Source organism: Staurois parvus, unplaced genomic scaffold (assembly GCF_062004578.1).
Source record: "Staurois parvus isolate SC_StPar_1 unplaced genomic scaffold, SC_StPar_1.0 ptg000147l, whole genome shotgun sequence".
NCBI classification, from domain to species: Eukaryota; Metazoa; Chordata; class Amphibia; order Anura; family Ranidae; genus Staurois; species Staurois parvus.
In genome coordinates, this window is record NW_028317943.1 from 17006436 (window position 1) to 17033254 (window position 26819).

Below are 26819 nucleotides of genomic sequence, written 5' to 3' on the forward strand. Positions count from 1 at the left end.
TCTTAGTGAAAAATCACCAGTGACTATAGTGAGTAAATCACGAGCTACAAATTTTTGCTAAATGCTGGCATTAGCAATTTGTACTAGAAATCCATCTCTACTACAAATTCGCCCACCTGGCATGACCCTACAGCTAGGCAGAGAAGAACATCAAATCAATCGGGTTAATTCAGATTATAATTTAAGTACTTGAGTTTGGCTTGGTATCAACCAGTCCTCTATACAGCAGAGCTCTGACTGTTAGAGGGAAAAGCACTTACAGCCATATGGATTTTCTGCAAAGCTCATGTGCTAAAAAGGTTCATGCTAACAGGAGGTGAGAAAGGAGTACCAGAGAAATGAGCTCTCCTGTTGCCTTTTTCCACAGGGTAAGGGAGGGACAAGACCTTGTTGTATTATTTACCTGCAATGGAGAAAAGTCATCTCTCCAGACTAGTGTTGCTGTGTAGCAGAGCTGTGTAAATCTCAGGAATTAATAAACAGAAATACAAATCTATGCCAGGTAAACTAGTTCTAATGTATGTATTTTATTTGTGTATTTTTCTGTTTTCTTGATGTTCATATTTAATATATAAAGATATATTATACTATATACTGTGCTGAATGAAGTAAAATATACTCTCTAATGCGCTGGGATTCAAGTTTCCAAGGGAGCTCTTTTCACATTTTCACTTACCTCACATGTGTGGGACGATCGCAGTTTTTCACGTGTGTGGGACTGACACGCGTGTTCACCTTTGCGCATAAACACGGGGGTGATGGGGGCACTTTAATTTTTTTTAAAATATTAATTTATTTTATTTTTTTATTTCTACTCTGTGGCTTGAAATTTTTTGGATCACTTTTATTTCTGTCACAAGGAATGTAAACATCCTTTTTTCAGCAATTGGCACATGACAGGTATGTTTTATGTAGGGATCTGGGGCTTATAAGACACCAAATCCCTTCTCTACACTAAAAAATATGCAAAACACCAAGATCTGTATTTTTGAATGCTTTTGAGGTTTTAAAATGAACTTGGCTTTGTCCAGTTTTCTGAGCAGCTGGCAGATGCACCTGCTGGTTGCTTGGGTCTCACAGTGGGAATAGAGAGCCCGAGCAAGTGGAGGAAAATGGCAGGAGGGAGGGAGTCCCCTCCCACTGCTTGTAACAGCGATCGAGAAGCTAGTTAGCTATTGCTAAACCAGCTATTCTGATTGCTATTACAAGAGAGCTAACCGCCGGCTCTAAAAAACGGTACTGGGGTGATTCCTGCAGTTGTAGGCATCATCCCGGTGTAACCACTTGAAGACTGGTGACGTGCCAGGTATGTGACTGGTCGGAGTGGAAACCTGTCATGACCCTGGGCAAGTCACACTGGTTATATGGTGACAAAATGTATAAGCAAAATTATTATTTTCAATGGGACTTGCATGCCAAAATAATTAATAGATTCAGGCATACAGACAGATGAACTTATATGCAAATTTTGAACTTTCAGAATTGAGCTTTTCCCCATCTTTTCTGTTTTTCAGCACCTCCCAATGGTAAAATATGCTATTACATTAAAACTATCAAATACTATTATCAAAGTATTAACAGGCCATGACCAAAACTGACTTTTATAGGAAGAGTTGAGATTTGCAATTCACTTGAACTACCTATCTCTCTGGATCCGATAAACATTTTGACATGATGTTTTCATTAGGGTTTAACTCTGCTTGTGCATTTTTTTATCACATATTTAGTCTAAATTTCCCAGATTTGATATAGTAGAATTTTAAGTTTGCAAATGTGATTTTAAAGCACACATGCAAGCATTATTGTAGAATGGAAAATATTGTCGGATTTCAAAAAACAAGTGCTGATACGAGCAGGTAATAGAACCTTATTAGACTGGATTTTCCATCATTTAATTTTACTTTAAAATAACTCTGTGGATAATCTAAAAGTGAAAGCAAAATGTTTCCCTGTAAAGAAGCCTTTTTCGCTGCCTGCATTGCTGAATGCTGCTCTGAAGAGGAATTCTCTGAAGTCTGTGCAGGAGTAGACACTTCCGGGAGTATTGATCTCCCTTGTCCCGTGATTCCTGTCACTGACCAGACATCACTATAGGACATACCTTCAATGGGGGGCAGAGAGAAAGATATTTACTTGATTCCACACAAGGAGACTTTTTGCTTGCATTTTTTGCTTAGGGACAGAGTAAATTTCAGGGTGATGTTATGTACATGAGATAAGGGATGCATCAATAACTATGAAAATGATAGTAAATTAATTATCTGGATCTTTTGGTGTTGTTTTTTTGGAAGCAAATGCATTCAGTCCAATTTAGTTTCAGTTAGTGTATCAACTCTTTTCATCTCCTTCAAAAATGTAATTATCTGATTAAAGTAAAGCAGCTTTATCTATGTTTATGATAATAAAAGAATCCCCTATAATTTAAAGAGAAATTCTGCAGTAGCAGAGATAATTGCATGTGATAAGGGAGCCTAAAAAAAACAGTCTGGAAAATTTCTGAAGTATGAGAGCTTTTATTATGAGAGTCACTCAACTGGGTGTACAAGAATCTGAAATGTAGTTTTAAAGCCCAAGTCTAGGTTCCCTAAAAATAAAAACAGCCCTGCTACTGCTAAAATTAAAAGTAGCTCTCACTCTGTGCTACAGTACTGGTTCTCTTCCAGCATCATCAACCCACTTCCTGTGATTCAAGTACATCAAGGATTTTTGGGCTTTAAAATATTAAAATTGTGTCAACATATTTATAAATTATTTGTATTTATCTTTTTGTTTAACTTTAGACATGACATTGTAGCTCGAATGTCAGAGTCCAAAGGGATACACAAAGTGTGACAGTCACTGCTTTGTCCATTGCCCAACCTGAAGCACTATTGCTGAGCTCCTAAGAAGTGTAAATAACAGCACTCTAATTAAGAGGAAAAAAATACATTGATCTCGTATTTGTTTTTATAATACAAGAGTTGAAACATTTTCGCCTTGAGTTAGTAAAGCAAACGACCAAGACCAAGAGTAAATTGTTACATTATGCTTGCAGTGCAGGCTTCCATGAGCATGTAGATGTATATGTACACAATCCTTCAATCATTCTAGCTGTCAGTGTAATTCTAAATTGTTGAAATTAGCATGAAACAATATTTTCCCAACATCTGTTTTTCAAAATGAACATGAAAGTTTTAAGAACAAAGAGATGACACCTCTCTAGGTCAGTCCATCTATCATACTGCTTTAGTCATCCACCCGGAGCTGAATGAACTTGTAGCTGCACTCGAAGGATCCGGACAGCCGTACTCCAGTTTGACACTTTTATTGTAGAAATCATTTAAACATGTCACAACAGTGAGCATGGTGAGAGATATGTCAACGTGTTTCACGCTACCAGCACTTACTCATAACATTATATCATTACGAGTAACATATCAAGTGTTGAGTACGGATGCACCCAGCGACAATCCAGCAGAGTGTCATTAGGTGCACTGGAACACCATGTGTAGAGTTTTGAAGTACAAGCACAGTAAGGGAGGTTATATGGACTTTGTTTTTGATTTTTAAATTTGTGTAACACAAGCACAATTGCAAGGAGACGGTTTATTTCATTGTATGTTCACTGACACTGTCTTGAGTGTTTACAATATGCCCGCCAACACCATGACATGACTCATCAGACTTTTTTTGTGGCATTGGCGCAGTAAAGGCTTCTTTCTGGCAACTCGACCATGCAGTTCATTTTTGTTTAAGTATTGTCGTATTTTGCTCTTTAAAACAACAACATTTTTTTCCAGAGTAGCCTGTATTTCTCCTGACTTGTGTTTTTTTTTTGTATACTGAACAATTCTTCTGGCAGTTGTAGCTTCAATCTTTCTTGGTTTACCTGACCTTGGCTTTGTGTCAAGAGATACTCAAATCTTTGGATATCTTTGGCTTTGGATATCAAGGCTTTATCTTTTTATATCCTTTTATATCTTTATAAAGTTCCATTACCTTGTTACACAGCTGTTTTTACAGTTCTTTTCTGCTCCCCATGGCTCAGTATCTAGCCTGCTCAGTGCATCCATGTGAAAGCTAACAAATGCATTGACTATTTATACACAGAAACTGATTGCAATTTAAAAAGCCACAGATGTGGGAAATTAACCTTTAATTGCCATTTTAACATGTGTGTGTCAACTTGTGTGTCTGTACCAAGGCCAAACATTGTAGGATATGTGAACATTTGATCGGTGCCATTTGGGTGATTTCTGTTATCATTATGATAAAAAGGAACTAAACAACTAAATGTGATAATAAATGGCTTCATATGATCACTATCCTTAACTGATTCACGACCACCCAATAGCAGAACTATTGCTACAGGGCAGCAGGGCTGCGCAAAATCACATATATATATATGTGATTTTTCATTTCCGGGTAGGCGGTGTGTGCGTGCTACCATTGGTGGCTACAGCTGTTGATCACTGGGTCCCAGACTGAGATTCCCCACCAGCTCCTGGTGAGCGCCGAGGAACACTGGCAGGGTAGAGGTCTGTATGTAAACAATGTAGATTTCTCCCCTGTCAGTACCAACATGCTGCTTTATATTGCTCTGCATAGCAGAGCAATACAAAGTAGCAGTCTTATACAGTACAACATACACAGCACAGTTAGCAAAACAGCACACAGAGCACAGTTAACCATTTGATCATTCCAGGGTCATTAGTGCAGTGTCAGTGCTTTTTATTAGCACTGATCACTGTATTAGTGTCACTGGGATGTCCCACAGCCCCGCTATATGTCTCTGATCACCGCCATTACTAGTATAAAAAAAATCCAGTATATATGCCACCATTTGTAGACACTATAACTTTCACGAAAAAATTAATTTACACATGTTGGGATTTTTTTTTTTAGCAAAGACATGTAGCAGAGTACATTTTGGCCCAAATTTATGATGAAATTTGATTTTTAAATTTTTTTCATTGGATATGTCTTATAGCAAAAAGTATTATATTTTTTTTTTTCAAAATTGTTGGTCTTTTTTTGTTTATAGCACAAAAAATAAAAACATGCAGTGGCTATCAAATAGCACCGAAAGAAAGCTCCATTTATGGGAAAAAAGGACACAAATTTAATTTGGGTGCAGCGTTGCATGACCGCGCAATTGTCAGTTAAAGTAACGCAGCACCGTATCACAAAAAATGGCCTGCTCAGGAAGGAGGGTAAATCCTCTGGAGGGCAAGTGGTTAAATAACAGACAGTTTTTTGGCATGATCAGTCATATTTTCAATATCAATGCCAAAATTTCACAATTTATACCAGGGTATGCAAACTTTTGAGTACAACTGTATTTATATTTTTTTTAATTTATACTTATATTTTATTGCTATTACTATATAATTTTTTAGCATATTTCCCTGCTTTATGTGATTTGAAGCAATTTGTTCCCGAATTTTACCAGGTGAGGACAGTTCAGGAAGTGACCAACCCTTGTCACCTGGAGAAAGACACCCAATGAGACGCTCTAGCACTAGGGATAAAAACCGAAGAGCAGGAACTTGTTTCCTTCTGACGGCAGGTGACTATGCGTGCAATACAGATGGCGGGATACGGAAAGGTATGATATTTTTCAATTTTGAACTAAATATAATCTGAATAATGTATTATGTAAGGTAGAGGTAAGCGATCATCGACACTCCAGCTGACAGTGATCTATAAATTATTTAGTGAATATTTAAATTTTTTTTTTAGCAAGAATAAAAAATAATATTACAAACCACTGGAAAAGCAGCTGGGGTACCAAGATAGCTTATCTTAACATAATGCACTGTTTATCAAGCTGTTGGATATGTACACCAAAGAATCAGTTACAGCTAGATTTCTTCAGATATATAAAAAAAGCATTTAAAAAACATATGTAAATGTTTTTACTTACAATAATTGGACACATTTAGAAACAGTAACTTATGGTTTGTGTTTCATAGTGAATGCTGAGTTTTATTATGTCATTATGATAACAAAGTAGAATCTCATGTGCATGGTGACATAAATAAAGAAATTATGTTGCTTATGTTTAAAGTAGAAATAAACTTTTTTATACAATAATTGTATTTAAAAAAATAATGCATGTATGCACACTCACAAAACTAAGGGGTCTATATATAAAATATTCTTTGATACTTGTCAGAAACAGTATTTCCCCATGTTATCAAATAGAATAACTCCAGTATCAACAGCACCATCTAGTGAACAAAATGAGGTATCGTTTTATAAATACCTAAATGAGAAAATATACCTCATTTTGGCCACTAGATAGAGCTGTTGATACAAGAATAATTCTATGTGAAAACGGTGAAATTTTATTCGGTTTGCTCAAATGTTTACGACATTTGTACAACTAATGTTTTATAAAATGATCCCTAAGTGTCTAGCCAGGAGGCTACATTTGTATAAGGGGGGGAGTACATCACTGCACAGAACAGAGTTGCCCCTCCCAGCTTTACCCCGTGTCTGCCGTCTCATTCTATTGACAGCAGTATTTACAAGAAGTAGCAAGTGGGTGATAAAAGAGCAGGCAGATAGGCAGAATTAAAGTGGGAATAGCACTGCCCTTTTACACATCTGTTTCCTGGCAAAGGATGAAGATCAATCCTACAGAAAATTTCCATTGAGGGAACAATTACATCACTTCCCTCAGACAAAAGTAACACCTTCATCATCTCCTGCTAATGCCATGAAGCATACTCTAGAAGATGGCATATGGATAATATGAAAAATGGAACACAGATTTGTAGGTATGCTTTCACAATCTGAACCTACAATTTCAGAGTGTATGCAAGAAAAAAATGTTTTAGTTCAGCCTGAACATTCTCATACAATTCTATATGGTATGACTCCCCTCTTTTATTTATTAATTTTATATCAATGTACTCTTTACTGATCAGCAGAACATTAACCCATTAATGCTACAAAACAATTGTCAAGTACAAAATAATGTTTTACCTTTAAATTACTAGGTGCTTTTAATATCTAAAGGGTATATATATATATATATATATATATATATATATATATATATATATAACAAAACAATTGAGCAGGTGTTAGTACAAAGAGCATTTTCCAGAACATGTTCAAAATAATATGTATAGAACCATATAAAGGTTTAATAAAATTTTCAATGTGTGAATATATAGCTTTGAATCACATAATGGAGACATATAATCTATATGAATATTGCACAATAGATGATTTTATAAAGTGTTTAGTAATGTATTTATTGGCAATTTACTTGGCCAAAGGACAAAGAAATTCTTCCAGTTGCTGATCAGTCCTCGGCTTGATAAACTTGCTTTGGGATAATCACACACAATTGAATGACTGTATGGTGTTCAATGTAGCTTAGCTCCTCTTTTTATTTCTTCCATCTCTGTACTGTGTTTGCTGAAAAGTTGCTTAGCAATGTGTGTGCCTCAGTCTAACCATTTAGTCATTTATGTCTCATGTTTTCATTTTTATTTTGTCTAACTGTCCAACAAACACACTGTATAATATTTAATTTTATGACTGCTCCTGGAATTCTAATAAAGCCGCAAGATTATATGCCAAAGCACATACTTGTTTCTTTTTTAAGTTCTATTACTGAACTTCCTGATCTATATACAAATAAAAGATTATTACAGAATAAATTTATGTCATATTTCTTACCTAAAAATGTATATCTCTCTATATATATTTATACAAAAATTAGAAAGAAAAAAAATGTAGCATATTTTTTTGTAGCAGCATAAGCTTTTCAGTGCAGTGTTTGTATATTTGAAATTAGTGCTATAAAGTACCACTTTTTACATTTAGTTTTGATCCTCTATTTGAATATTTAGACATTTTGACATCAACAAGTGAAGCAACCTAGATTAAATTGTAAGTTCTACAAATGTTTTCTCCATATTTCTTCTTTCATGTTACCCTACATTCATCTTTGCCTGGGCTAATAACATAGGGAGGCTTGAAGTGAATGCCCATATCAGCCTCTGAATATTATTTAGAAAAGATAACAGAGAGAACAAATGGTTTTAAATACATATTTGTCATATAACATGTTTGATACATAGATGTTTGGAAATATGGTAATACTTATATTGTATGTGACTTGCATATTACCCACAACAAACTGATGAGTCAAACACATACAGTAGTTAGATCTATGTTTAAAATTGACATTATATAAATGCAGTAATACAGTTTATGAGGTTACAAATATGTGGACACTTACAATTATGAATATATTCTCTTGCTGTTTCATGACCTCAAACAGACACTATCTTTTTCATAGATAAGTGAATGCCTTAGTTCCTCATAAAACAGCAGTCAAAATCAGGAAAGTAGAGATTTGTGCATTAAGTATCTTTGTAATTTTAGTTATTGGTTGCAATACCTATTTATCCTCACAACATTAAGCGTAGAAAGGCTTTCCAGTGTATCTATTACTGTGAAAAATTTCGGAACCGTAAAATGTATGACTTCAAATAACTTGTTCAGACACTGGGATTGATGTACTAAAGGCTAAAAGGTTGTTCTTTTGCAAGGGGATTTACACTTTAGGAGATAATTCTTCCTTAGCTAGGTGAATATGAGGAAAATTACCAGTGCAAAAATTGTACAATCATGCATATGGAAAATAAAAAAATAAAGTATTTTTTGTTTCACTTTGGTGTCCTTTTATGAAACAGAGATCAGCAGCGATGTTAAAGATCGTGGCTGATCTCCGATCATTAATGGTTTAGGTAACAGAGATGATCAGTGGAGAACATGTTCTCCACTGATCATCTCAGCAAACATGTGGCCAGTATATGAAGGAGTGATCTCAGCCCTTCACTGGTGATCTGTGTTCTCCCTCCAGATTTTCCAGCCCAGAGGTGGAGAATCGGAGGAACCGCAAATGAAGCAGCGATAATTTACTGCTTCTTAGTAAACGGTGTTTGGCTGATTTCTTACTGTAATCTCGTGAGATTATAGTAACAGTAGCCGTTTTCCAGCGTTGAAAGCATTTGTAGATCGCTTCTCCCTTCATTCAGAGAAGCGATCTACACCGCTTCATAAAAAGGCATTCAGAGGAGAACTCTCTCCTCTGAGAATGCTGGAGAACTGAGCAGCGGTCATGTACCGCTGCATGATAAATGGACACCTTTATTGGATAATGGAAGTCAGCAAAACTTCACTTCATTCACTAAGTTAAGGGTAAATTCCCTTGCAACATGCAAGTTCTCTTGCAAAGTTATTAACCTGTTTGCCTTTAGTAAATCAACCCCCATTGGCTTCTTATTAACCTCAGATGTCTGTCCTCTTGAACACTACAGCATCTCTCCCCAACCATACCCACAGCACAGACATAACATATTTTATTCTGTTTATGAAAAGCAATGATGTTATTCTGCCTCTTTTTGATTCTCCACCCTTACGTGCACTCCACTGGGTATATTGCGCACAATAACATACATCCAAAACTAGGCTTTAGATTTGGGTATACTCTAGATGCAACAACAAACATAACAATGTCTAAACATTACCTTAAACAGATAAAGTGAGGTGCATTCCAAGATCCATATATATTTCAAAGCTAGCAGTTTAATCAAAACAATAATATCAACAGTACTGGCATCCACTGTTATTCACCAAATTAATATCTAAATACAGTTAGTGCTGCAATATTTTTATATTAGATAACAGTTAAAAGTAATATTTTGGGCAAATTGTGCATATGTAAACCCAATTAATAAAATATCACATACGATTCAACAAGATCTTGTAATCTCAAAAGTAATTTTACAAAAATCTCAAGTCTGCACTTTCTTTAAAATAATACCTGGTGCCCCTGCCATGAAAGTCCTTATGATTCACTTTCTGTCATAGAGCGACAGTGGACTTTCCCAGTATACCAGTTGTGCTCTTTGGTATCACCATGCTCTCTCTTTGGAGACTACAGGCAGATATGCCAACACACATTGTGCAAGCATGTTTCACTGTTGTCACCATAAAAAAGCTGCCTTGAGAGATGAATAGCTGCAATTGCTGGAGTGGATATATGTAGACAAGCTGTAAAGCAGCTGAAGAGGATATACAACACTGAGTTGCAACAAAAAATAATAAGGTGAAAACAGTGTTTTATTAAAAATACACGTAATTTGTTTATGATACACAGTACTTTACTAAACAAAATGCTGTCAGTTAAGGTTTGCATGCACTTTAAATACTTTTTAGTTCACAGCCTTTTGGCAGCACAACATCCAGCCTGTATAGTAAACCCCTATAAAAGCTATCAGGCCTAATGTATTGTATTATTCTATTTTTAGTAGAAACACAAGTCAGCCATCCAATAGCAACTCTTCTTGCTAAACCCCTACTTTTCCATTTTATTTATACATAGTAGGCATACTTACCTAGGCCATGTGTGATGAAACTATTTGCCTACATGCTTGTATCATTTTTTGAACTACATCATTCTATTTATTCAGTGTGCAAACTTGGTGCCTAAATGTAATAGAGAAACAGTGTAGGGGCCAATGAAATGCAACTAGGTCAGTTCTGATTTCAATGCAAACTATTAATGTCTGTTTTGAGCTGCATTGAACAATTAGTGTATTAAGCATCATTTAGCACACACACTTTTATTTAATTTCACATATTTCTCATGTACCTTTCTGCATATCCATGACCAGAAGGCTTTGGGAGAAAAAAAAGCATTGCACACAAAGACTGCAGTAGCTTACTGTGTCTAATAATTCCTATTATTATTATTATTATACAGGATTTATACAGCGCCAACAGTTTGCTCAATAATAAATAGCTAGTTTTTAATTTTTTAAAGGCTCAGTTAACCCAAAATATATTTTATTTTTATATGTTTTATGTTTCCTAACAGGTTCTTTTGTGTTTTAGTGGCCCTGGTGTTGAGATCTATGTACTTGAGTTCTTTTTACTGCAAATTTACAGCAGCAATTACAACTCCCGCCCCACCTGTTGGATTTTTAATCTACTTTCTTTAGTTGGGAATCAACAGGAGGAGTGAAAATACCATTTTATGGGAGTATAAATAAGACTCTAAAGCTGACCATAGATGGGTTGTCCTTTTTTGTTAAGGTGGTTGGGAGATTTCCCCCCACTGGGACATTGTATTCAGATTACACTGATCAGTAGCTACAGACATTTGGATGCAGCCACTGATCGACAAAAGTTTTCCAACTTGTCTGTTTGGCAGATTTGGTCTAATGATCAACGTTTGTTAAACACAATGGCCACACATTGATCAAAAATTTGGAAGGCCCCTGCTGGTCTGACTGAATTTTGATCTGTCAACGGCCAACTGTATATTGACAGGAACAAAGTCACAAGCTATACTGGGGATACGTCACTAATATGGTGTTGGGGTGACTCAGTCAAACAAGCTAAACATGGATGGGTAAAACCTTAAGAAAATATAATGCATACAATTTATCTAAAATATAATGTTATGAAATATAATACATATAAACTGGATGCTGAAGGAAGCAGGTACACAGTTCATGCTTAGCAGTTGTAAATTGTAACAAAAAACACCACATTTTAAGGGAAGATCTGAAAATAGATTGTTTTCCCCTTTGATATCCTTGTGTCCAGTAAAAGAACTGGAGAGATATTTTTTTCAGTTGAAATGCAACAAATTGAACTCAGAAAAAGTAATGCACTGCAAATACAAATGTCCATGCCCTTTTATCAATTTCAAGTGCTTCCCATTTCAGAATGTTTATAAACTTAGTGTTAATCCTTAGATTTACAATTATAAAATGAGAACAAACTAAATTTTTATTCTGAATGTCTCATGTCTATCTAAATAAGTCTGCAATATGTTTATTGTCTATTTACACAATTGAAACATTTGGGAAGCTTAAAATATGTATTTTATAAAGTATGATTTTTTTTAGCTCAAATTATTTTAATTACTTACATAAGCAATATTTAATGCAATTTAAAAAAAATAGATTTCTAACAAACATGTTAAACCCCTACATGTTTTAAATCATAATTGTTTAAAGTATTAATTGTTTAAATTATTGAATACAAGCAAATGGTAATTACATTGTTATTTTCACTTTACAGTGGCTTTACACGCAGTAAAAATTAAACATTTGAGCTACACTATGACCATAAAAAATAACATGGGCATGTTTTACAGAAAAACTACTATTTATACCATTAACAGATATGCATATTAACAAGATGTTTACCAATGTTTTTATTTTTAAAATAAACTTGGGGCATAGAATAATATACTTACATTTAGCTATACTAAGTGTACATTTAAAAGTACAAATAAAAACATATAAAAAGGAATTCAGAATACATTTTTATGTTAATGTTATATAGTATAATTATTTAACCTACAAATTGTTTTAAATCTGTCTAAATTATGTTTGGATTTAGGAAACATTGTTTTTTGGGAACAGTACTTTACTATGATGTTTACAACCTTCAATGTTTGGTTGCTTACTTACTTTAGCTGTACTAAAAACATTCTGTACTAAGATATAATAAACTATGACTGGAAAGTCTACATTTTTCATCTGAATCACCATCATTGAAGTATAATTATTTATCAAGAACATTTTAAAGGGGAGTTATCATTTCATGTAATGCTTTGTGTTTTTAATTAAGCCTGTTTATCATATAGTTTAACATGCCATTTTTTTCAGCTGACACAATTTTAGTATTTTGAATAAATTATATTTTATGAAGACCCTTGAACTTTAATAATGCTGTTAATGCTTATCTTAAATATTATTCAGGTTCAGTTGAACAATTGCAGTAAATTAAATAGTACACATAGGGTCACATTAACCTATAAAATTGTCTCAGCTCTTCATTACTGTCTACATAAACCTTTTTTGATGGACTCATAATTGATTGCATTTCATTTTACTGTTTGTCTCTGTCTCTTTCTGGCTGAATTCCACTGATGTCTGTGCAATATTTCGTAAAAGGATATGAGAAATCCCGAAGTTTAAACAACATAGCTGGCTTGACTGGCAATGCCCTGAGACTGTCTCCAGTAACATCACCCTACAGTTCACCTTGTCCTCTAAGACGTTCTCGATCTCCCATTCCATCTATCTTGTAAAGCAGACTACATCAATCTGACAAATAGAATTCTCTCAAGCACTATTTACCACATAATGGAAATAATTAAATGTAGCATTAACTCTAGGATCTTCCCAGACAGCATTATGTCATCTGGAAATGCTAGGAAATACAATTTTGTCAGCAGATCATTTGCTATGATGCATTTAAAGTTATTTATCCTATGGAGATTGTGCATATCTACTGACCGACCAATTTCTCTCTGGCAATAAAAAGAATAGAGTTTGGATCGATCGGCCAGTATATTTAATAATTACATATATTTTCAGGGAAATACAGCTATACCAATGTGCTTCCAAATGATAGCCAACACTTCATTGAACGTTCATTTCTTGTGAGTTTCTGATCCATTCTGAAGATGTCTGGGATCCTGTCTTTAGAGCTCGCAGTGTAACAGATCAGACCATTTGCATGGACCATTCCGTCTACACATCATATCAGCGCAATGTTGCAGAGTACTGGGGCTACCAAATGGCTCTGAACATAAGCTTGGCATCGTATCATTCGCTAATTAGTTGTCCTGCCAGTAGGAATTTGCTTTTACTTTCTTACTTTAGTTGATATTTTTTTAGATGACTTTGACTTGTTTTTTTCTGTGCTAAAATCTTGTAATAGAGTGCCGAAATGTCTCTGGTTGTTTGCACACAGATAACTGCAAAGAGGTTGTCATTACTGGTTACACGCAAGCAGAGGCCAGATCTCTTTCTTAATGGCTTGGGAAGGCACAATACATGTGAAAAAGGTAAATGCCATCCAGGCTTGCAATTTTAAGATAGCAGGTCTTCTTTTTACACCAGGGTTCTTCAACATTTTCATAGGCAAAACTCTAAAAATGTAGAAAGATAACATTTTGTAATCAATGTGTCAATTAACTAAAGAGGGATTTGAATATTTTGAGTTTTTTTGACCAGCCTTAAACATCTGGATAAAAATTTTGCTTATTTTCAAGTCAACCTATTTTGTTTATTTAGAGTTGTTTGTCATATATGTTCATGTTGGTTTGTCTAACCAATTGTTAATTTGTTTCATCCACCTCTCTTCAAACACTCAAACTGTGCCTGTACACAACTGGTTCAAGGCTGCATTCTTTTCTTTTGCGTTTTGCTGTGTTTTATGTGCTTTAAGTATGGTTGATGTCTTTTAAAACTGAACTATTTAGAAAAAAGCCATTATTTTTAATCTGGGATTCACAAGAAATATAGCAGAAATATAGCAGTGGTCATAAAGTAGAGTTTATTTTCTAGATAATGTTTTGTTCAACTATACATAGAATATATGTATTCTATTGCTATCCTATTGCTATAGTGCAAATGCAAGCATCACCAGCCAGTTTATAGATGACAGAATGTTATAAAGCTTCAATAGTTTTCATTATTTCAACCAGTATTTGTAGTTTTACTGGACAGTATTCATTACTTAATCATAACCCGTTGAAATTTGTAGACTACACTAATGGCCGTTTTAATTTAATAATTTTGACTAGGTAAAATTCCCATCTTATATGATATATCCACATGTATTTTCCTGTTGTTATTCATACATAATAGTTAAATAGCATTTGAACCACTCAGGAAATCTAGGTAGCACAAACACTTACAGCTCATATATCAAATAAGTTATTTAATTTAGTTAAGTGATGGTACTTAAAGGTACCTCCATGTTCCCTTCAGGACACCCTTGAAACCCTGTAATTTGCAGCACACTGTTATGTAATTATTTCCTTAATCTTCTGAAGTTATAATTTGGCCCTTTCTCCTGTGCCTTTTCTTCTCCAGTTAGACCAACTATCACATTCAGTGGCACAAGAGGTGGGAGAGTGTGGGACCAAGTACCAGCTTCAGAAGATGAAGTTGATATGTGCATTACAGAGCACCTCAGATGATGAGGGCACTCTGAAGATAACCCAGTGTTTTTACTGACACTTTCTAATGCCTGTGTTGCCATTGGCCAGTTTATTTTATTTTTTGTTGAGCACATATTTCTTTTAAGCATGCACCTTGCAGGCTGTGTATGATTGGGAAACAAATTGCCTTCTAGGTATCTGATTGTTTGGAAGCTAGATTTATCCCTGTGATGTTTAAAATGCCACTTCACACCATCATGGCGTATTACCAATGAGTGTAAGACATGAATCTTTATCTCATAGCAACCATGCAGCTCAAGGGTAAATAAAATAAATGTTTTGAGATGCAAAGATAACAAAAATAAACCAATGAATAACTTCTGGACTATCCATGTCAAGTACTATTTTTCAATATGATTTGAGTAGCATGGTCCTTCGCATTTATTTAACTGTTGTACAGTAGGATAATCCATGAGGAGATCATAGCATCTTACAAGAGACCAGTAAAACATTTTCTTATGGTTTATGGTGCAGCTGTAATTCTGCATTGGTCTGGTGCTCTGATTTCATACTGAAGAAATGCATAACACTAGAGGGAGAAGTTGTCATAGACAGTTAAAATCTCTTTATGAGTAATATTTTATTGCCAAGCATTATCTGAATACATTCTATAACTTTTCTAGCCAGTCTTGTGAAACCCAATGTCAGTGTTTAGATAATTCTGTCCATTGCAACAAGAGATATGATGTTTTGGGCTGGTGATATGGAACAGAAAACAAGAAAGGTTTTAAAATGAAATAAGTGACCTTGAGACTGTTGAATTATCCCTGACTGTTATTCTCTTATCAGTTGACCAGTTATGATTTTTACTGATATTGAAAAGTATAACATAAGTGAATATACCAAATCCCACAGCATGAGTTGCATGCCAGATTTTATATTAAAATACATCTAAAAATAATATTGGGATTAATATGATATTTGGTGCTGCTGTTATTGACTACAGTGTTGTACGGAATTTATCATGGATTTGTGACTGCTGAAAAGGGGACAGTGGAATTTAGCCATAACAAGGACTATGCTGGAAAGAAACTCCTGCTGATGAATGGGCCCTAGATGTAAGCTTCTCATGCTTCAAGGTAGTGAATGAGATCTGATGTCCAGCTCAATCTGCAAAGTGCAACAATCACAGACTGAGTTGTTTCAGTTGCCCGAGACCGGAAAGGTCTTCATTGGCATATAAGTTGTAAATAAATGTGAGCATGGAGTATCAGCTATTTTCCTCAATCTAAGTACATGTTCGATTGTATGGTTCTCATCAATTGATGTGTGTATATAAACCCCATATATTTTGGGTTACCTCACAATCCCTGCAGTACTCTAGTCTGTGCTGTAGATTGTATAGAAATGCACATAAGAAGGTGTGTGTTAACTTAACATGATCTGTATAAGCAGATATATCTTCATTTATTATTACTATGTGTATTTCAGAAGATGTATAGTAGCCTCACTTTTACTAAGTGGTGGTATTCTAGGGATATCTTGTAGGCCATATAGACACAAAGCTGCCAGTTCATTACTGTGTCTCCTGCTGTGCTTCTTTAGAACACCACTATTTGGTAATACAGGGCAGTAAGTCATAAACCACCAGATATGTATATTATAATCTCTACCTTTACCCTAAGATATATCATGTTAAACATGCCAGAATTATTTTATCATTAAAATGTACCTATCTGGGTGCTGGCATTTCTTCCATTCTATAAGATAAAGTCTAAGTATTATTCTGACAAATAAAATCATGGTGGTAACAAATAAATTGATAGTGTGTGATTAATTCCATTGCTTTGACATCACTACAGAACCCAGCAGCATAAATATTTGTTGTAGAAGAATATTGATTTTTATTTTTTGCCAAGGAGAGATATATCTTTTTATCTGTTTTGTGCTATAAGAATGTGAGTTGTTATCTGTTACTCTGTCTATGATAATGTATATTTGAGTTGATACAATAAAATATTTTCCTTTATTTAATTATTCATTCTCAGTTGTTTTTTAAATGTTGTGCATTTTGCCCTTTTAATAAACTCTTACATTTCTGTGACTCAAAATTATTTGCACCTTAAGGGCAGCTGTAACTTTACAACAACTTTTGCAAAATCCATCCCCCACAAGCATTACTGCGCTAACACCCCCATTCCTTTCCCCAGCTGCTTACTTGCCTAAGGGCTTGTTCACACCACAATTTCAGTGTTCCAGATGCAGTTTTTGCATATGCATTCACATACATTTTTTATGCATTTTTGACACATTTTTCAAAGCATTTCAGTTTATTTTACCTACTTTTTTATTTTACATTCTGGTGTGTTCACATAAATTGTGATGCATTCTATATTTTATTTTGCATTTTGGTGTGTTTTCATGCATTGGATTCAGTTTATAAATGGAATGGAAAGCATTTGGTGTTAACCAGCCCTTATTTCTAGATCCAGTCTTCTCTGATTTTCCAGCTTATTGGTGAAAAATGTCTTTGGTACTCTTCTCATTGACTTAACTGGTTCTGTATGCAGAGACTGGAGACCTTTAGTAACAGCCACAGAGAGGAAAGAGGGGAAGGAGTCAAGGCTTTGGAACTAAAGGAAGTACATTTCTGAGAAGGAGGTTCGTGCAGTTTAGGCTAAGGAATAGTGATGGATTTAGCAAAATTTAGTAAAGGTGTATTTGTCCTTTAACCTGAACTCAAAAACGGAGGATTTAAAAATGTTGATTGTACCTAAGTTGAATCTTGAAAATGTACCTTGAATACCTTACTGAATAAAAACAGTGCACTTCCTGCTATGTGAGGGTACCTAGGCACTCCTGCATCCATGGCCTTATAGCTGCTTATTTGTAGTGTTAATCTAAGGCTCTTCTGCTCCTGACTGCTAGTCTCAGAAGATTTGAAATTAAATTTGGTGACTACTGTGCTGTTTACTGTTTTTCTTACTGGAAACTCTGACATGAGGAAGCAAAACTCTGTCTCTACCAAGATGCAGTGCAGAACAAAGCATGGTAAGTCAGTAATTAGGAAAGATCAACTGCAGGGAGACCACAGGATATATTAGGAATGTGCTCCTTGCCCTTTGTTTCTTTGGCGCACAGCTTCCACAGGTCAGTTCTTCTTTGAATGTTCTATTTTACACACTATTTGGAAAGCAGTGATTTGCTATGATTGTATTAAACACATGTTTCTATTAACAGTGTATTAACAGACTTACAGGGGCTCATTTACTGAAAGAATGTAGTTTTTTAATTTTGTAAAGTTTATGTTCATTACGAAAACTGCTATTTCATGATGTTCATTATGTTCATTTATTTAGTGGGATATAGCTGAGTTCACTTCAATTATCCAATTGTGTGTAAGGAAAATATTTCTGTTTTTTAATTTCTTTTCTTTGTGACTAGTTATTCAGGATGAACATATCTTCACCTTATTTTTTATATTAAATGAGCAATTACTTTGTGTACGTATGCTTTGCAATATGAGCACTCTCTTTACTAGTTAAACAGCCCCTACTTCTTTGATAAATCAATCCTAATATTTTTTGTTTACAAAATTTTACTAAATAGGAAATTAAATATATAAATATTCCAATATACATCTTGTATATCAAAAAGGTTCCATAAAAAATCAGCACGTAATAAAATAAATCAGCTGCATAAAATATTCCAAATAAGCAAGCATCAAAAAATTTAAATAAATTAGAAGGAATTTCAAAAAGGCACTTTCCAAGTACAAAAAAATAATAGTCAACTTTGAAATGTATCCAGTATATATCAAGAGTAAAAAGATACGTTAAAAAGCCACTTATCATAAGATAAGTAAGACAGCAGGAAATGCAATACAAAAGTAGTAATACGCATTAATCAGCTGTGGGTAAGCAATATAAAAAAACATCGATCCCATTTGGCCTCAAAACAGGGTTTAGAGTTGTGGATAATGTGAAATATTTGTTCCATTAACCCTAATATTTTTTTAGTGGTGCCAGCTGTGAAACACGCATCTGCCTCTGGCACTCCACATACCTTGTATTGCTGCTAGAGAAATCTATGTAAATGTTGTGTTGGCATTGATGCATTTCAGTGAGCAAGTCCCCCTGTAATAGGTGTGTCAGATGCTTAGACCAGGGAAGTTTTCACCCTATTTAAAGACCTGCAGTGTAAACAGCATAGCTAGGATCTTAAAAGATATTTCATATATCATATCCTTCTTCTACTGCCAAGGACCTTTATTGAAAAATATAACCTTAATTAACTAATACAATGTAAAGAAAGAAAAGGCATTTTACTATAATAGTGGTAGTTCTACATCCCTTTTGTACCCAAACAGCTATTACCTGTCACCTAATCCCCGTTGATGGATTTTGGGAGGCTAATATTCAGTCAGTGTAAGCTGATGTGAACAGGCACCAGAGAGTGAAAAATTACTTTTATTAAAGCACAGGAATTAACTGTTTTTTCTTTTCAGTTTGATAGGATTGGTTAGGCTGAATGTCACAATAAAAGTCTTTTAAAGTTACATTATAAGTCTACTTTTGCAGGTTTGCATTAATATGTTGACCTGTTTATTAACTTAACTCATTATCACATAATAATGGATTGATTGATGGGGTGGGTGCCACCATGGCTTCCCATAAAACAACATGAATGTCTATGGCTGCATCTATCCTAACAATCAGCCTATCTCAGCACTTAGTGTATCTAAACCCCAGAAGAAAAACTTATATATTTCAGCAAACCAGTCTTAAGATGTGGTGCCTTCAATTTCTTATTTTTTCAGGCTTTTTCCAATCACTAGATAATTCTATGATTGCACACTTCCTGTCCCTTCATGGTTACACTAACATCTCCACTGTATGTGGATCAACCAAGTATCCTTGGTTGTCACACAGGCTTCAAACACATTTGCCGATGTTCATCTCTATTACTGTATATGGTGAATTGATGAGAGTAGTAGTTATTCAAAAAAGATAAAGATGTTTGGCTCACGGGAAGTGACAAGAGCACTACATTTTGGCAAGCTCAACAGGTAATTTCTGTATATACTGAAAATATCCTTAACCTCCCTAGCGGTCTGATTATGTCCATATTTCTGTGCTCAAAACGGTACATTTTTTTGCATGGAAATATGTATTTTTTTATTGTAGGCCTGTAATTTTTAGGAATAACTCACTGAAATCTGTCCGAACAAGAGTCTAGTAAAAATCCCGGGTATGTTAAAATTTGAAACATGAAATCATAAATTATAATTTAATAAATAATCATAAAAAATAATAATATAATAATAGTAAATTTAATTCAATAAATTCTAATTCTAATTTAATAAATAATCATAAAAATAATAATATAATAATAATAAATTTAATTTAATAATATAATCAAACCAAAAACACTGGAATTTGAAATAGAGCGCCAAGTTCGCACATCACTGAGCAAAGTCACAAAATAGTTTTCAGTGTCTGATGATGAATTTCCTCACAAATCATTATCACTCAATTCTGCAAGTAGTTCTAATTTACTATCGCTGTTCTCTAGCTGGTCTAAAACCGATTTTGACCTAAAGGGACGTTTTTGGGATGCCATGGACGTTTCTCAGATTCCAGGTAGAAAGAACAGTAAAAATGCAGGCAGGGCACAGGACAAAGCACTCGGGACAAAATGTATGTGAAATGGTTTGATACAGGAATGTTTTACTATGTTATTTTAGTGAATTTAGTGAATGTCACTTTTTGTCATTTTCAAATTTCCCGCCGTTCTGTTCCCGTACATCCCAACGTCGCAGGGGACAGAACTCAGAAGACAGATGCCGGCATCCGCTGGAGGACAATACAGGGGACACTGCAGGAGGGACATCGCGGGAGCGCAGGACAAGGTAAGAGAAGAACAGATCCCGGAGCAAAATTACATGTTTTGGGTTTGAGATATGCTGCTGAAAACAATTGGTAAACTGTGCTTAAACAGAGAGGCAAAAAAACTTACAAATGAGTTTCTAATGCTATCCATATGTTAACATGGCTTAATTGATTTTATTATAAGTATTGTAATCTCCTGCATCCAGTCCAAAGTTTAGCTCATCTCAGTTCACTGGGGGTGTACTGCCTGAAGCCTATGCCATGTAAATATCTGCCTATCCTTACCCTATATCATCAATAACATTGAAAATTCCAAGACATCTCAAACTGATTCATAGCTGTGGAAGCTCTTGATATCACCAACTGTTAAAACAAGAAGCTTCTTTAAAAGAGAGACAGCAATTCTCAGAAGTTACTGGAATTTAGCAATAAGTCATAAATAACAAACAATCATCTTAAGCCGGTCATAAATGATTTTTTTTTGTTTTTTTTCTTATATTCAGCCAGCAAGGTGGATGGATTAATCCTCCCCGATGGGACATTATATTCTGACAAGGCGACAAGTTCTGTCAGAACACTGATCAAAAAAAATGTTCCAACTTGTTCATTTAGCAGAAATCATCTAACGATGGACTTCTATTGAACAACACTGATCGAAATTTGGCTGGTCCCTGCTGAACCAGCCAAGTTTCAGTTCATCTGTGGCCACATTAATCTGAATTCTGTGTACATTCTGTGTAATCTATTTAAGAAGATTATTTTAGCATGAAACCTATGGATCCTCCCATCTCCCAGCTTTGCTTGATGTATGTCTTCTGTAACCTTTTAATAAAATCAGCCAAATTACACAGATCACATGCTGGATGGATAAACCTGCTTCCTATGTTCTATGCTGTACAACTTCCCACCGCTGATTCAAACTTCAATGGCAGGTTTGAATATGATATGACTTGTGGCTGTTATAAAGCAGTTGTATTGAACTTAGCGCTGACATTATTATACATCAAGCTTTCTGCATGAGAGGGACAATAACCTACAGGGCTCATTTTGGGAATACCTATTTCTGCATTAAAACATGTAATAAAAGGAGTTCACAGACAACCAGTTTACTAACAAAAGAAGGTGATATGGATTGAAGCCCTACAGAAATGTATGGAAGAAAATCTCAAGCCCTGAACAGGTAAGATATCCTCCCTGTGTGCAGTTCATGCATAATGCACAGTTTGACCATTGTGTATCTTTAACGAACTTGTACTGTAAATGATTAATATAGAACTCAGATCAGCTCATAACAATGTTCTTTTGGTAGTTCCCCTTGCCGTTATATAAGACTCTAATAAGCTTAAGTCTAGAGAATTCTAACTTAGAAATATTACCTTATTCCTCTTTCCTACAGAGTTCCTCTGTACCAGATGACCAGTCCCACAATGCCATTCTTCTTTGGTTAAGTTGAATGACAACCCCCTTGCCATTAACATGTACAATGCACAACCAATAATTCCGCACTGTTTATGAGGACATCAAGGGCCCATGCATGTTGAGGGAATCGAGAAAAGCGCAGGCTGCTGGAGGAGAGAGGAAATAAGGATTGCGCCAAAACTACATGCGCTACTTTTAAAAACACACTGTAGCCAGACTGCATGCATAGTACTGTGGTTCCATGCAATCTGGTGCAGGCAAATACACTTAATTTGCGATCTCCATTTGGGGTGTCATAAGGATTATAATGACACCTGCAGCAGATCATGTTTTCAATGCTGTGTAGGAAACACGCACAGAATGCAAGTTTCCCGCACCAAATTCTGGTGTGAACAGACTCTTATAGTACCCTAGACTTAAAGTGTTACTAAACGTAATTTTTTAAAATGAAATAATTAACATGTTATACTCACCTGCTCTATGCAATGGTATTGCACAGTGTCCCTGAACCCCCTCTTTTTTTTTATATCTTGGCTCCTCCTCTTCTCAGTGTGCCCCCAAACTCCTTGCTATGGTGGCATGCATGCATGCTCGCTCCCGAGCTGTGTGTGTTCATGGAGCTGCAGTTCATAGATACAACCGGTTGACCCTGTCCCTGCTTCCTCCTCACTGCAATCAATTGATTGACAGCAGCAAGAGCCAATGGCTTCTGCTTCTGCCCTAGCACCTGTGTGAAGAGGAAGAGAGGAGAGAGAAGAGATCCAGCCTTGGACAGTGCTGGACTGATTGAGGACTAAAAGTTGAGAGTAAGTATTTAGGGAGGTGGGGGAGGACAGCAAGCTATAAAATGTTTTTTTTTCACCGTAATGCAGGGAATGCATTAAGGTAAAAATGCTTTGAATTTAGAACCACTTTAGTAACCTTATTAGAGCCTTACTATAGAAAGTGGGAGGCGCCAAAATGAATTTTTGGAAGCTGAGTAGAGTTCATCTTTAAAGTGGTTGTAAACCTCAGACATGAAATATGAACAAAGCATATCTGTCTATAATGTGTTCCTGTCTCAGTCCAGAGTACTAAGTGCCAGTTCTCTCTGCTGCCTCATTCCTCTGCTATCAACATGAGTCACTTCTGCCAGGTTTTCCTGACAGCAAGAGGAAAAAGGCACCAGGGGAGGAAGCTCTAGCACACAGGCTGTGATTGACAGCTTCAGTACTGTTTCTGTTTGCTGTATGAAGGGGGTGCGTTCCTTCCATCCAATTAGCTCTCATTGAGGTCTGCAGAGTGTAACTTCAACAGCACACACCCTGCTTTCTGGAAACTCACACAAGCTGTATACATTATGCACTTTAAACAGATGTAGAGAAGAGAATGGTGAAGATAAATAGGTACAACTTATGTAGGAGGATTTGTTTAATCTCTGTGTATTGTCTGAGGCCAGTCACTTCACTGGGTATATGTAAGGGTTTACAACCATTTTAAAGCTGAGCTCCACCCAAAAAGGGAAGTTTTGTCAAGTAGTTGTCCTCTGCTCCCTGTGAGGAATTGGCACCTTTTGGGAGCAAGGGGAGCAGGCACCCGATTTCGAGAGGTACCCGATCCCACTTTCGCTGTGACTGCATACGCAACCAGAAGCAGAAGTTGACCCCACCCTCCCTTCTCGCAGTCTTCTGGGACATGTGACAGGTCCAGAAGACTATGGGACCAGTCACAAGGTGCAACGCAACTCATGTATGCGCAGTGGGCACCCGGCTGTGCAACCGCAATCTGTTACAGCCAGGAGCCCACACTTAAGATGCTGGTTCCAGGGAGAGAGAGTGGCCAGTGAAACCAACTGCGGTGAGCACACTGCTGGATCGAGGGACAGGTGAGTGGCCATTTTTTAAAAGTCAGCAGCTACAGTTTTTGTAGATACTGACCTTTATTTTTTCCAGATTTGACTGGCGTTCTGCTTTAAGCACTATTTATATGAAATTAGTAAGAGTTTTTCTTCCTGACTGTATACTGTAGGTGATAGTTATTCATTTAGTATTATAAAAGTAATTTTTTGATAATAGCACTGATTGTGACTGATGAATGACATTTTAAATGAAGAACAAATACAGAGGCAACATGTTTCTGTGCAAAGGCATCTGAGCACCTCAACTGGTATTGCAGCATACAAAGACACAAGCACAATCTCGGCACACAAATATTTTTTGTCATTTGATTTGCTGCACAGTATTGGAATACCATAGAGCAGCATGTCGACATGGATCATGCTTTCAAGCTTGGCCAGACAATTATGCTTTGATAAAGGATGGGTTTTCTGGCACAAAGTGGAATACAAGAAAACTCAACAGTAAGTAAAATTGATAAATGATAAGCATTTTACTATGCCAATAAAAATAAAGGAAAAGTAGGTTAACAACACATTTTTACTTAACAAGCTACATAGGCAGCAAGAACCAAATAAATCATACATATCTTGTCAACATATACAGTAATATAAATAAATAGCAGCACAATATTCTGCACCTTCTGTAATCAATGATCAGTAGGGACAAAATTATTGATAGTGTGCCTGTACTAGTGCTCTGTGGACATTAGTAATCCATTGTAAAGTAATTAATTAAAACATATTTTTAAATAAAGAAAGTATATCTAGAGCTGTTTCCATGCGTAGGTTTCACCTAATTCACTGGCATTCATATCTATTTTATTGCTAAAGTTATAAAGATTCCCAGCAATGGGGTCCAGACAAATGTACATTAGGACTGTAAAACTAAAATGCTGAATTGCAGGGCAACAAATGTGTAAGACAACAAAAGAGAGGGACCATTTATGGTAAACTGTAAACAATGGTCAGTCATTTGACAACAGTACATGTTTTAAATTAGGGCCAGTAGGAACATTGCTAAGGTCTTGATCTCTCATTGAAGAAAAATGATTGGTTAATCCAGATCTGAAGGATACAGCATCAAACAAGAGTTGACCAATAAATGCATGTACAAATCTGGTCAGGTAACTAAATTAATGTTCCATTGGTTGTTCTATAGCAAGTAGCAAGTTAATGGTGGACAGATGATTTTGTGGCCACATAACCATTACATCTATATGAGCTTGGTAAAAATCCCATACCAAAACCATGTGCATAAAGTCAAGCACATAGCCATTCAATCTCTACTGACAAACATTAGCAAACAAAGATACCACACAATTTTTCTCTTCCATCTTTGTGACAACCATGTAGGAAACGTGTAGCAAAACTGTTCCAGCAAAACTGTGCCCCAATGCACAAAGCCAGGTCCATAAAGAAATGATTTGATGAGTTTGGTGGAGAAACTCAACTGGCCTGCACAGAGTCTAACCCAACTGAATATCTTTGGGAGGAATCGGAACACTGATTGTGAGCCAGGAATTCTCAGTTAAATAACCAAACCATCTCTAACCCATACTTTTGTGGAAAAAAATTGAAAAAAAAATACCTTAATAAACATAAGTATACATAAATGCATATTACCCAGTACCTAAGTATAATAAACAAATAATAAATAAAAACAATGGGTTCAGTGATTAATAAGTGTGAAAAACAATTCTTCCACATATTTCATCCATATTCAATAGAAAAACCTTTGTACACAATGTGTCATACACTCCTCTTCACAATATGGTCCACCTCAGGGGTGGACTGACCATTTGGAAACTCAGACACTGCCCGAGGGCCCTGGGTCAGTAGGGGGCCCCATGAGATGCCCCTGGTACCTTTTTCATAGGCTTTTTTGAGTTTGGGCAAGGACACAGGGGCCCCATGATCACCTATTACTCGGGGGCCCCATGAGTTGTCAGTCCACCCCTGGTCCAAACACTGCTGTTAGTACAACCCAATCACCAGATCTACATGACCCCTTATCTTTAAGAAGGTCATGAAAGGTTTCCTTCTCTGCTAGGCACTGCTCAAAGCTCTCCCCTCTTCTTTGGCTCTCCATTCCAGTTTACATAGGCTTTCCACAGTTTTACACCACAAGCCATGTATTGCACATATTGCACACAGGGACATTTTCATTGCATAATATATAAAACGCTTTACTTAAATTTAGAGGTGTAGAAGTAAAAATCTTTCTAAATACCTATTTAAAATATTTCCATTCACCAATGTGAACAATACCAATTAGTCACAGCCAGGTTGGTGGGAGACGTCTGACATCATACATAACCCCATCATCAATGTGTTTCATCCTGTGGACATCCTCCGGAAGTGAGTTGTACTAACAGCAACGTTTGGCACAGAGGTGGACAATATTGTAAAGAGGAGAGCACACTGTATGACAAATTATGGACAAAGATTTATCTATAAAGATGAAGTTGTATATGAGGAAGAACTGTTTTTTTTTTTACAGGTTATGTGGTTTTTGGCACTTTGAGGGAGATTTAGTAAAACTGGAGAGTGCAAAATCTAGTGCAACTCTGCATAGAAACCAACCGGGTTCCAGGTTTAACTGTCAAAGCTTAACCACTTGCCCTCCAGAGGATTTACCCCCCATCCTGAC

The 26819-nt window shown here is 35.8% G+C and overlaps 1 protein-coding gene across 5 annotated transcripts in view; it reads left to right on the forward strand.

The window, feature by feature from the left end:
• KCNC2 (potassium voltage-gated channel subfamily C member 2) overlaps nt 1–17017 on the forward strand; it is a 310522-nt gene extending 293505 nt beyond the window's left edge. The window contains exons 4-6 of one of the 5 annotated variants that reach the window (XM_089674096.1): nt 5432–5587; nt 13789–13882; nt 15990–17017. In XM_089674096.1, coding sequence (XP_089530222.1) covers nt 5432–5587; nt 13789–13850 — 218 coding nt within the window. In that variant the 3' untranslated portion in view covers nt 13851–13882; nt 15990–17017. The other 4 variants (XM_089674095.1, XM_089674093.1, XM_089674097.1 and 1 more) reach the window with 4 other exon arrangements.
• Nucleotides 17018–26819: the final 9802 nt, after the last annotated feature.